The 13,294-nt window shown below is 43.1% G+C and overlaps 1 protein-coding gene across 1 annotated transcript; it reads left to right on the top strand.

Moving 5' to 3' along the window:
- The first annotated feature begins 2,545 nt into the window (after positions 1 to 2,545).
- On the top strand, positions 2,546 to 10,851 carry SLC25A6 (solute carrier family 25 member 6). Its single transcript, XM_063126328.1, has 4 exons — positions 2,546 to 2,750; positions 5,538 to 6,024; positions 7,057 to 7,197; positions 10,218 to 10,851. The coding sequence occupies exons 1-4, from the start codon at positions 2,640 to 2,642 to the stop codon at positions 10,373 to 10,375; spliced, it is 897 nt and encodes a 298-aa protein (XP_062982398.1). The 5' UTR covers positions 2,546 to 2,639; the 3' UTR covers positions 10,376 to 10,851.
- The last annotated feature ends 2,443 nt before the right edge of the window (positions 10,852 to 13,294 follow it).

The raw sequence follows: 13,294 nt of genomic DNA, 5'->3' as shown, positions 1-13,294 counted from the left end.
GTCTTCAAAGGCAGACCCATGCATTGCACTAACCTAATTTAGAGGTTACCAGGGCATGGACAACTGAAACTAGGTTATCCATGTCCAGATAGGGGCATAGCTGGGCCACCAACCAAAGTTGGTAGAAGGCACTCCATGCTACCGAGGCGACCTGAGCCTCAAGGGACAGAGATGGTTCTAGGAGAACCCTCAAGCTCCTTCAGAGGGAGTGCAACCCCATCCAGAACAGGTTGGACACCCACCATCCGGTCAGAGGAACCACCCACTAACAGCATCTCAGACTTGTTTGGATTGAGTTTCAGTTTATTAGCCCTCATCCAGTCCATTGTCGCAGCCAGGCACCAGTTCAGTGCATCCACAGCCTCACCTGATGAAGATGAAAAGGAGAAATAGAGCTGTGTGTCATCAGCGTACTGATGACACACACTCCAGATGACCGTACCCAATGGTTTCATGTAAAAGTTGAACAGCATGGGGGACAAGACTGACCCTGCGGAACCCCATACTGGAGAATCCACAGGGCCAAGCAATGTTCCTCAAGCACCACCTGGAGCCGACCAGCCAAGTAGGAGCGGAACCACTGCAATGCAGTACCTCCCACTCCCAACTCAGTCAGTCGCTCCAGAAGGATAACATGGTCAATGGTATTGAAAGCCGCTAAGAGGTCAAGGAGAATCAACAGAGTCACACTCCTTCTGTCTTTCTCCCGACATAGGTCATCATACAGGGCAGCCAAGGCTGTTTCCGTGCCAAAACCAGGCCTGAAAACCGAATGAAATGGATCCAGATAATCAGTCTCATTCAAGAGTGTCTGGAGCTGGCCCACAACCACCATCTGAAGGACCTTGCCCAGGAAAGGAACATTTGCCACCGGCCTATAGTTACTAAGATTTTCCAAGTCCAAGTATGATATTTTCAGGAGTGGTCTCACTACTGCCTCTTTCAAACGGCCTGGAATCACTCCCTCTCGCAGAGAGGCATTAATCACTTCCTTAGCCCAGCCAGCCGTTCCATCCCTGCTAGCTCTTATTAGCCAAGAGGGAAAGGATCCAACACAGAGGTGGTCGCACGAACCTGTCCAAGCACCTTGTCAACATCCTTGAGCTGTACCAACTGAAACTCATCCAAGTAAACGACAAGGCTGTGCTCTGGACACCACGAGATTCACCTGCTATAACCTGGAGTCTAGGTCCTGGCAGATGCAAAAGATTTTATTCTGGAAGTGCCTAGCAAATTCATTACAGTAGGCCCCAGAAGATTCTACCATATTTTTGTGAACTACCCAGAGAGCTTTGGCTATTGGGTGGTATAAAAATGTAATAAATAAATAAATGTCCTTGGGACCGGCATGTAGTAGCCCCTGGACAACTCTGAAAAGCTCCGCTGGATGGCAGATTGACGATTTGATAATGGCAGCAAGGTTGTTGTTTTTTTGCTGCCCTCACTGCCCCTGAATATTCCTTACTATATAGGCACTTACCACTAGGAGTTAGTCTCCATCTGCCCTCAAGTGGTCTCCTATTTTGTTTCATCACTCTCAGCTCTGGGGTATACCTTCTTTGATTCAGAACTCATTTTGTCTACAGATGTGAGAAATAAGTTTGATGTCTACATGACTAGCTTAAAGACAATTAAAGCATAGTAACATTTGGACTGGACGTTTTGAGATAAGGGACTTACCAGCTTTGTTAATATAAAGTGACATTTCTTTTTTCTTTACTTTTGCTCCATGCCTATCCAGGAACCTTTGCAGCCCAAGAGACAACTTCTATGTTTTCAGAAATGAGGGCAAGCCACTGTCCCAGAATGCTGGGTGTTACCTGATACTTGCAACACCTATCAGTGACTAATTCATTCTGTCCACAATCTCAACTTTGGGACTGGACAGAATACCTCTGGCAACACCTGGCTTTATTTTTGGACTTTTTTCTCCCCTTCCCCCATCTGCTATTTTTAACAACCAGCCCAATGAGTTCTGTAGAACTCAAAAGCATACAGAGCTTGCAAATTTATAAAACACCTGAAAAATATATTTACAGGTATCTCGGAAGCCTTCTCAGTTGTCAGCTTCTGGAAACTCTTCACAGCAGCGCCTGGGATGTGTGTATGCATGATGGCAGCAATAACAATCCTTCCCCTGGTTTCTTCTGCAGTGGTTTCTGGAGGATGTCTACATAAGTCCAGATTCAATGGCCACAGCTAAAAACTCAGTTGGGGCTTACTTCTAAGTGGACATGTATAGGATGGAGTTGTAAATCCCGTTGAGTACGATGGGATCCACCCCGAGGTGCGCGTGTTTCGAATCGCAGCCCTGAAAGCATACGGCGGCTCGCCATTCATGCCAAGACTTTATTGTGTGTGTGAGGAGCCTGCCGGAGAAGTCGTGGACCCGGAGAGGAAGGCCAATGTCGGAGCGCGCACACGCCGCTTCCTCCCCGGCGAATCGCATCCAGAGAAGCCCTCCTCTCTGCGCCTTCCCCGCCAATGGCGCCCCACGGGCGGAGCCTCCCGAGCCGGCCATTTAGTTCCTGAGCTGAGGCGGCCCTTTCCTTTCGGTGTCTTGAGCAGCGTCCGCGGCACCTCGCATCTCGGCCCTCCCCCCCTCAGTGCCACCCAACGGCTCCCGACCCAGCGCTACCATGACAGAGCAAGCCATCTCCTTCGCCAAGGACTTCCTGGCGGGCGGCGTAGCAGCGGCCATCAGCAAGACGGCGGTGGCGCCTATCGAGCGGGTCAAGCTGTTGCTTCAGGTCGGCCCGCCCATCGCGCTTACTGCAAAAATAAGAAGTGGGGCGGGCGGGTTTATATATTTGTGTGTGGGTGTCGCTTTTGCCCGTCAAATGCTTTTACGCGGCTCTCGCCGCAGGGACAATAGAGGCACGACGGTGCCGGCGCTCTTCCTCTCTGGGCGCAGCGCGCGCGGGAGGTTCCTGTCAGGCCGGTTCCGTTACAGAACGTCCGTTGGACGCAGGAGTGAAGCAAGTGGCGGTTGGACTGTGCGCGGCGGAGTCCAGAGGAGGTTATCCTCCCACACGGCAGGCAGGCAGGCGCTCCTTTCCTTCCCTTCCCTTCCCACGAAGTCTCCGTTGAGACAGAAAGAGGGAGAGAAGGCGGGAATGCAGGGAGGTCGAAGGAGGGAGGCGGCCGCCATCTTCCTTCCGGCGACGTGTCGCTGATTGACGCGGCGGCAGACGTATAGCCCAGTCAAGGCAAAGAGGCGGCGGCGGCGGCGGCAGGCTCCGCCTCTTCCCGCTCCTGTCTCGCGCGACTTGAGTGAGACGTGACCCCTGCGGAGCAAGCGAGGTGACTTGCTTGCGTCGAGTGATGCAGCCGCGCCCGGCCCAGCCCTTACTCTTGGGCAACTGGCTTCCTAATTGAATGCAGCAGCCCTGAGAGCTGCAAAGCACGCCCGTCCCCTGCATAGAGGTAGCACGAGCTTTTAAGGCTGTTTCCCTCGCGTGGGAAAGGCACAAATTGCCCCCTTGCAACGAGTCTCCCGTAAGCATATGGCCCCAATCGCTCTGCAACCTATAAATTCTTCGGTTTAATTAATTTAATCAATTACATTTCTGTAGCGCTCAAGAGGCAAAGCAACAACTAAAAATGTAAAATGCAATACAATAAAACATAATATAAAACTTTTATAAGTTCCAAACTACAGTATAAAGCCAAAGTAAAAACCAGCAGCAGTGTAAAGATTGAGCAACAGATTTTAAAACAACAGAAACTGAAAGACAAGATGCTTGCGAAATTAAGGTATTCCCCTGGCACAGAAAAGATGACAACAGATGCTTTTCGCAAAGATCACCAACTGTTATGAGCTGACCCAAAGCACAGAAACGTACAGGTTTCGGATCTTCCTAGAAACACTGAAAGGTTGAAACCCTCACTTCAATTTGTCTTTTGGAATCGAGAAGGATGGAGAACTGGCTTATGTTCAGTACCTCCTGTAGGCCATTCTCACTCCTTGTTAGCACTGGCAAATAACACTTGTGTGAAGCCAATTTTTATAGAGCTCAAGGAGAGATTCATAAAGCTGTACAAGAAGAAAGCTCATCTTCATCATTACCTACACATTGATGGAATGGAGCAGAGCTGTTTCTCTGAAGCCTTTTCATCTTTGTCAGATTTAATAGAGGACTATAATCAGTTAGATGCTGCTAACTGTGGACCTGCAGTAGATCCACTAAGACTGAAGATAGCAGTTTAACCATTGAGGAGCTTGGTAAAAAGATATCAGCAAACTATACACATGCAATCCAGCCCATGTTGAACCTTCTTAAGTAGAATTGAAAAACAACATCCTAAGAGCACATCCCAGTCACATCCCATTCTTAAAAAGTTGTTCTTTGCAATGATTGGGATAAATGTCATTCTCAAAGATGCTGTGTGGCAATTGGCTAACAGTTTCTCATATATCATATTGCACAGATGCTGGATTATATCATGGAAATAGAAGGATATTACAGTACCCTGTTACAGTATACCTCTCCTCATATGTACTGTTGTTTTTAAATGGATACCGTTGTTTTCATACTGTTGCTTTTATGTTTTTGATGGTTTTAAATTTTGTATACTTTTTAATGTTCACTGTTTTTAACTTTTGTAAACTGCCCAGAGAGCTTCGGCTATAGGGTGGTATATAAATTAAATTAATAAATAATAAATAACATGGGCACTACGCGAGCCTAACGGGTGCCACAACAGAAAGGCCCTCTTTTTAGTAGGCACCTGCCTCACTTCAGTTGGCGAGGGCTCCCAGAGAAGGATTGCTGATGATGATGATCTTCGGGTCCAAGCAGATATATGGGAAGAAACACTCCTTCATTCTAGTCCTGAAATCTGGGCATCCCAACTTGGCAGGACCTCTCTTTATGTCCAGAGTAACATACATCAGAGTAACTTAAGGCAATTATTTAAAATGCATTCACTTTAACTAATATACTCTTTTCCTAAACAGGTTTATTTAAAAACTTAACCCCATTGTTTTTATTAGGCAGGGTTGTACCCTTATGGGTTTAATTTCTTCCAGTATTAAGTAGGAATAATGACCATCCATTGGTTCACCTTTACAATCAATTGTATTTTAAAATTATTTTCTATTTATAAGCATATATTGCAAGACTGAGGAAAATTCAGCCTTTACTGGGGTTTTTTAACAATAAACAGTGGCTGGAGAGTGAGTTACCATGTTGAATGCTCTTAATCTTCATCTAGAGTTTGCATATTGAGTTTCCATTTTATGTTGAGAAAATAGTAATAGATGTAGCCTTCATTTTAAAGATGCTTTCTCAGTAAAGATACTCTGCTTATTTCTTCAGCTGGTCTCAAGCGGTCTTTTAACATACTGCTTTATAATATGTATCTGCATTTTTTTCTAATTTTCATAAGTAAGAACTGGCTTCAGGTTTTTAAAGTGTACACTTCATACTAAAGTGGAAAGAATAAGGAACAGCTATTAGATTTGATTTCTAAGTAATGCTTATTTCAATCCATAAAAAGATTTCAGAGTAATTATGAAAATGTTTTTCTTACAGGTACAACATGCAAGCAGACAGATTGCTGCTGACAAACAGTACAAAGGCATCATTGATTGTGTAGTCCGCATTCCTAAAGAGCAAGGAATGCTGTCTTTCTGGCGTGGGAATTTTGCCAATGTCATCAGGTACTTCCCAACCCAGGCTCTCAACTTTGCCTTCAAGGATAAGTATAAGCAAGTATTTTTAGGAGGAGTAGACAAGCACACACAATTCTGGAGGTATTTTGCTGGTAACCTAGCCTCTGGTGGTGCAGCTGGAGCTACTTCCCTCTGCTTCGTCTATCCTTTGGATTTTGCAAGAACCCGTCTGGCTGCTGATGTTGGAAAAGCTGGTGCTGACAGAGAATTCAGAGGTCTGGGGGACTGCCTAGTCAAAATCTTCAAGTCTGATGGTCTCCGTGGCTTATATCAAGGCTTCAATGTCTCTGTCCAGGGTATTATCATCTATAGAGCTGCCTACTTTGGAATCTATGACACGGCAAAAGGTAAATGAGAAGTTCAAGCTGATTTTCAGAAACCATATTTCTGGTGTTTTTGAAGACTTTTATAGCACTGTGTAATTATTAAGAAGGGACAAAAGGAGATGAGTGCATGTGTGCTCCAACTAAATGTGAGTTTGCATTTGTGTTGTACCCTGCCTCAATCCAGAAGGAGAGGCGGGTAACAAATTTATTATTATTATTATTATTATTATTATTAAAAAGACTCAACCCCACTCCCCCCCCCAATTCCGCCCAGCCTGCTTCCTTCCCTCTACTGATCCTCGCTACTTACGAAGAGGAGGGAAGAAGCCGGTATGGGCGGCCACACCCCCTGCGGTCTCGGGATGGTCCCAAGACCATGGGAAGAATTGGGTTTTCCCAAGGAGTACTTGTCCCTGGGAAAACCGGTTCTCATCCCTCCTTCCTCCCGGGAGTCCCTGTGCATCATTTGAACACACAGGGACTCAGCCATGACCAGCCCAGATTTTCGGGCTGGTGTAGAAACGGCCAAAGTAATAAAAATAGGTGTTTAAGCAGTTGAATAGTTTGGAGCAGAGAAATAGTTTAAAATAGCTCTAACAGCTTTAATCCCGTATCTTATTGCCAAGATGAATTTTAGTAGTGTTTGGATATTGTAATATTCAAGATTTAGTTGTTTTAAAACACCTGGCAGGACATCTTGTGAATCTCTCTCGCATATGAGAGGCAACAGAAAGAAAGAGGGTTTAAACAACAACAGAATTTTACTAAAAGATTTGGAGGAACTGAGACTGCATCCTTAGATAAGCAATTAAAAGAAGATTGGTGACAGTGAAACATATGAAAAGGTAGTTCACAGCTAGGACTCAGTGAAGTGCACTACATGGGTCTACTAACTGCGCAAAATAGGCAGTTGCTGAGTGAAGTACTGCTATTTTGCCCTATGCAGCCCTTAGCATTCTAGGCTTGAGAGTATATATTGGCTGAAGTTCTCATTTAATGGAAAACAGCTTATCTTTTTAGAAAAAATGCAGAATGTCTCTTGTCTTGTTATAGGTATGCTCCCAGATCCCAGGAATACTCATATTGTGATAAGCTGGATGATTGCACAGACAGTGACTTCTGTTGCTGGTGTGATCTCCTATCCCTTTGACACCGTGCGACGTCGAATGATGATGCAGTCTGGGCGTAAAGCAGGTAAGCAACACAAACTCCTGTGAAGCACGAAGATACCTTTTCATAGGATACGATTTTGAATTACTTTGGTTTGAAGCCTTACAGCAGCATTCACCATCTATCAGAAAGTGGAGTACGATGACTTAAGTTTGTTTATTCCTATCAACTTAATTGGATTGTATGTTTAGGGGAGTTGAGATGAAAGTCTGCAATCTTCCATCTCTGTGCCAATTTCTGTAGGCATTTGAGTCAGCCATAGGTGGTTTCTAGTAGTTCTGGTTGGGGAATAAACTTACTTTCTTTAAAGTATTCATAAGCTACCATGCAACAAAAATTCTCAGTGGCATTACAGGATAAAGACAAAGCAAGTTAAAAATCAATCGCAGTCACTTGAACAGTATTATAAAATGTTGTGCAGCATAAAGTCAAACTCAAGTCAAAATTTATTTATTATTTCATTTATACACTGCCCAATAGCTAAAACTCTCTGGGTTCACAAAAATTAAAACCACAAGGTACTAGGAAATGTCCTACGAGAATAGAAAAGGCCTTTTGCCTGGTACTGAAAAGACAGTGGCCTGGGTTTGCACATAGAAATAACCTATTTGTTGCCCTACCCAGAGTTTGTTTGGCAGACAATTGAACCAAGTGTGGTTTGCTTTCTCAGTCCTTGGATTGTTTTCCACCTCATTTGCCCACTCCTTCCCTGTATCCCAAATATATTTGCAGTGCTGTAGTACTGGCATGTAAAGTAGCTAGTTTGTTTGTTTACTGCCCTTACCTGTTTTCTCTGTAGCCTGACAAAACAATCCATGTTTCTGGGTTCACATGTATGAACTACCCATGGTTTTAACAATTCAGTCTTCACAACCCCAAAACAAAACATGGATTATCTTCCCATCTTATTTGTGTTTAACAAATCATGGTTTGTTAGTGCGGCTACGGTCAAACATCACAACAACCCAGAATTCAATAATCCGTACCGTAGGTAGCCTTATATGTGAATTAGGCCGTGTAATAGATGCCAGATGGACTGTACTTGTAAGGTGCCACTACTGAAGAGAAAAGGCCCTTTCACTAGTAGCTGCAGGCCCCACCTCATCTGTTGGGGATACCTGGAGATGAGTCTCCAAAGATGATCTCAGTGTCAAGGTAGATACATGAGAGTAGAGGCAATCCTCCAGGTACTGTGGTCCAAAAGCACGAAGGCTTTAAAAAACAAGGACTTCAAATTGGGCCCAGAAATTGACTGGGAACCATGAAGATGGCAAAGTACTAGTGTAACCTGTTAGGCTTTCAAGTACAGTGAACATGGCCTTCTCTGTGATGGCTCCTCAGCTTTAAAACTCCCAATGTACTTGTGCCTCTCCTCCACCATTAATTTTATATGAGCCTTAAACCTTTATGATTGCAATTCACTCATAGGCTTATATGCTAAGAACAGCTGTCTTTCAGCTTTCTTCCTGCCATTGTCTTGTGCATATTGATGACATCACACTTTAAATCTCCAAATGACCTTGTTCAGCAATTTCATATAGGTGTGAAACAGCAATGGCAGATAAGACTGAAAACTGTGGGATGCCAAAGCAGAGAGTTTCCATCAAGTTGAGCAGAACTCCCCCAGTACCACCATGTGAAAGTGGCCACACAAATCTGAGTGGAACCATTGAAGAGCAGTTCCTCTGATCCCTGGCTCAAACAAGTTCTCCAGAAGCTATATTGAAGGTCATTAACAAATTGTGGAGAATTAATAGGGTTTCTTTCCCTGTCTCTTGGCAGAGCTTATCATGCAGGGCAACCAAGGCAGTTTCAATACCAAAACCAAGCCTAAAACTCGACTGAAATGGATCTAGAAAATCAGTTTAATCCAAGAAATCTTAGAAACCTCTTGCTTGAACATCTTGTCCAGAAAGGGGTTATTAGCCAGCAACTGATACCTGTTCAGATTTTCCAGGCCCAAGGTTTGTTTTCTCAGGAGCAGTTGTGTCAAAGCCTCCTTTATAGTTAATTAACACCCTCTCAATGAGGCACCCTGTACCTAGCCAGATAATCCCTCCCTGTAATATGTAATAAGCCAAAAGGAGCAAAGGTCAAGCATACAGGTGGTTGGCCAGACTTGGCCAAGCACTTCATTGGCATCCTCAGCTTTAAAAGGTGATGACATTCAACAGGGTAGGGCCAGATTGCCCCGCTCGTGCTCTTCGCTCCTCTGATGCCATGTTTCTCGCCTGCCCAAGGGCCTCTACTTCCCTTGCTCGGCTTCGTCCATTCTCTTCTGCTGCCCCTTACGCCTGGAACGCTCTTCCAGAACATTTGAGAACTACAAGTTCAACCGCAGCTTTTAAAGCTCAACTAAAAACTTTTCTTTTTCCTAAAGCTTTTAAAACTTGATGTTGTGCAGACTTCTACTGTTACTTTCTACTGTTAGTTTTACCCTACCCTGTGCCTGCTTACCCTACCCTGTACCTGTTTGCATTCTCTTCCCCTCCTTATTGTTTTACTTTGATTTTATTAGATTGTAAGCCTATGCGGCAGGGTCTTGCTATTTACTGCTTTACTCTGTACAGCACCATGTACACTGATGGTGCTATATAAATAAATAAATAAATAATAATAATAATAATAATAATAATTGCAGATATTTTGTCTTCTAAGTATCTCGCAAACAGGTTGGTGTGCTCTTGAGTTTATGGCTTAGCCACTGTATAGACATGGTAATGATTCTAAATAGTTAATGTTTAATTGCTAATGAGGCAAACACCCAGATATTCAATAGACTGTCTCTGTAGTGAAGTCCTATTGCAGTCATGAGACTTGGGGATGACTTCATATAAGCATTGTAAGATGTGCTTAGTTAATCAGTTGGGTTCTTTTACTCCCTCCCACCAATAAAAAGTAGTTGTGTTTTATGTAGTTTGAAGAGCATCTAAAATGTCTTAGCTCTGTGCAGCTTTTAAATTCCTTTGGAAAAAAATTACTGCAGTAGTTTTGATGTCCTTAAAACTAAATACTTCAAACAAATCATTTTATTCTGCCCGCAGCTGACATCATGTACTCTGGAACAATTGACTGCTGGAAGAAGATTGCAAAAGATGAAGGTGGAAAGGCTTTCTTCAAGGGTGCATGGTCTAATGTTCTTCGAGGCATGGGTGGAGCTTTTGTGCTGGTGTTGTATGATGAGTTAAAGAAAGTCATGTAAAACAAACCTTAGTAGAATTGTAACTTAAATTTGCAAATCATGTAGAATAACTTGCCATTATGGACCATTGACCTTCAAAAAAAATTCCTGTGCAGTCTTATTTCTCGGGGCCAAATCATGTGTTAAATAGGGCTAGAAACTGCCTTCAGTGAACTGATAAACTTTGAGGTACCGTTATTTAGGCATCAAAACAGACAATTCAGCTCATTAGATTTGTCTCTGTTTGGTGTTTATTGTAGTGGTAGCAGTTCTGGTTCCAAGGCAGTTGATCTGCACTTGTCTGGAGATCAGCAGGACGTTTCAAGTCCTATTTTACAGGACCATAAAATAATGTTTTGAGAAGTACTCACTTAACAAATCATGGGTTTTTTTACACTTGTACTGAAGCACTATGTACTGTTTTGCACAGCTGAACATCTAGCATTTGTTTTTAAATTTGAGGCATTCCGTGAAAAAATAAACAGAATTAACTCATATGTTGAATTTACTGTTACACCTTGACATTCAGGGCCATCCGTAGAGGAAGATGAAGCTACTAGTTTCATGCAGCACTGTGTGTGTGTGTGTGGTGGTGGTGGAGGGGCAGGAAGACTTCTTAAACTGTTGGCTGTAGGTGGTGGGATCAATGCAATTGGGCTCCACTTCAGGCAATGAAATGTTTTCAGCTGCTTGTACTGTTCACATTGCACTTGATCACTGGACCTCTTAATCTCTGGAGACTTTCACTTTTTTAAAAAAATGAGGTCTGTTTAGGTGTGGCTTCAAGGGACTTGACTACACCTTTATGAAAAGTGGGCAAAATAGTTTGATCTAGGACCTAAATCTTGTGTTCTGAATATGGAGAAAACAGAGTCTGCAAAATACTAATAAAATGTCTTGGCAATATATTGATTGTGTAATGTTACTGAAATTTGGCCATCTCAGGGAAGGCAGCAGAAAGCACATGTGAAAGCAAATAGATAAGTGTTTAGATTTGTTCTGCTGTTTGTACTGCTAATGTCTGCTGTCAAATTACCAAAGTCAATGAAAAAAAAATGCTTCCGAGGGAAGTAGTTCTTCTATAAATGGGTGCCGTGCAAGATTGAATAAATCTTATTTTTGTATGTTCAGTATAAGGAGAGCATTTAACAGCTGTTAAGGGAGGGGGCTTTTCATATGGGATAAATTGTGCAGTGCTCTAGTAGTGTTCAAAAAGGGCCCAAGTATTCAAAAATCACTTGATTACGAACTGATGCAGCTGCTTATGGGGAAATGCTACATTAGTCTTTTGCTTATTTTAGATTTTTCACTGAGATTGGAAAAAAGACAGTAAGACCTTTTTCCCCATAAAGGGAGAATTTGGAGCACTTCAGCAAGGATTACTTTCTATTGTGTGTATTCTCTAACGATTTCATTTTAGGTAAGCCACATGGATGTGGGAATAAAATCTGACCAGCTTTCAGTCTCACTTTTAATCTGCATTGTAGGAACTCAATCCCTGTGGCAATCCAAACACGGTCAGCTGAACAGTATTGAGAGTTACCAAACTAGATAGTGTGGGTTTCTCTGGACTCCTAATCTTAATCTTAGAATAAATGATTGTACTGTATTGTCAGCATAGCCACAAAGGGTAAGTTTTTTTTTCTTATCAAGACCAAAGCAGCATTTTTCTTAATGTTTCCCACACAATGAAAAGGATTATGCTGGCGGTTGTAACAGGCAATTGTAACATTCCCCTTTGATAGTACGATGATACAGCAGACTTTGCTTTCATGCTGATCCAGCTATCTTTTTCTTTTAACCTTGAGGCTACATTGGTGATTTTGAATAAAGGAAAACAATCTCTCCTAAATCAGGTATTAAAGAAATCAGCATTGACACTGGGTTTGGGGGCGCTCAGTCAACACAATGTGATTTAATAGAACAATATTAGTATATTTGTACTGTGTAATTTGTAAACGTGATCAGGGTTACAGCCTTGGGATTTTACTGCACACAGTCGCAGCTATGAAGTAGAATGCAGAAGGTTTCATACTGTGATAACTGCTGGATAAGGGACTTGGAACCAGCATATTAAAATGTGAAGTGGCTGCAATTTCAAGCATTCTTGGCCATAGGAAAGGCAGTTGTATTACAACACTCACCGGTGAGCAGATTCATAAAAGCAGTGGCCTTTCCAATCCGTCCACAATCTCCCCTCCCCTCCCCTCCCCGTATGGGATTTTACTGAGGAACTATTGGCTTGTGCTAAACCTCCCTTTGAGCTAATAGCCACCTGTCCCCTCAGGGAACACTCAAAACAGCCATGGTGCTGGGGATCAGTTTGACGTGCAGAATCTTACAAACTACCTGGCTTATTCAGGAGCTATGGATATTCCGCCAAGACAAGATGGTGGTAAAAACAGACCCTGCCTTATATGGCCACTTACACCCACCTCCAGCTGCTGCTTTCAGAGGAGATGCAGCCCCACTTGCCTTCCACCAGCAGGAAGCCGCTGTCTTGGGTCCCATCACTTGCATTTGAATGTGCATGTGTACACACAGTTGGAAAGGAAGGAGAGACAAAAAATAACAGCATTTCTCTAATTTATTAGGTTTGTCGATGGGTAGTTTAGGAAAATTCCTCAGGTTTTTGAGCTAGATGTGATTTTTGTTCTGCTGTTGGTATAGGGTCCACCCATTCTTTCTGCAAAAGAGAAGTGGCCTGCCTCAAAGAATTTTACGGGGTATGTAGATGATAGATTCATTTTATTACCCTTCCTGTGTTTTCCTATGACATCTTCAGCCTTCTCTCTTTTCTTCCATAAAAAACCCATTAAGCAGGAAAAGTTGGGATAGCTGCACAAGGTCTTTGGATTGGTAGTAGTAGGAGCCCTCTGTCTGGAAGCACCTTCTGGGTCACGACTGACTGTTTCAGTACCATTTCTGTGTTCTAGCTCA

The sequence above is a fragment of the Elgaria multicarinata genome, chromosome 5, assembly GCF_023053635.1.
Source record: "Elgaria multicarinata webbii isolate HBS135686 ecotype San Diego chromosome 5, rElgMul1.1.pri, whole genome shotgun sequence".
Taxonomy (NCBI): domain Eukaryota; kingdom Metazoa; phylum Chordata; class Lepidosauria; order Squamata; family Anguidae; genus Elgaria; species Elgaria multicarinata.
This window is presented reverse-complemented; position numbering and strand designations above follow the sequence as displayed.

What these genes read in the sequence shown, in the direction of transcription:
- SLC25A6 (XM_063126328.1), top strand. Translation starts at nt 2,640, where the DNA reads ATGACAGAGCAAGCCATCTCCTTCGCCAAGGACTTCCTGGCGGGCGGC. An exon ending in GGGTCAAGCTGTTGCTTCAG is followed by an intron (nt 2,751 to 5,537) that starts GTCGGCCCGCCC and finishes TTTTTCTTACAG; the next exon opens with GTACAACATGCAAGCAGACA. An exon ending in AATCTATGACACGGCAAAAG is followed by an intron (nt 6,025 to 7,056) that starts GTAAATGAGAAG and finishes GTCTTGTTATAG; the next exon opens with GTATGCTCCCAGATCCCAGG.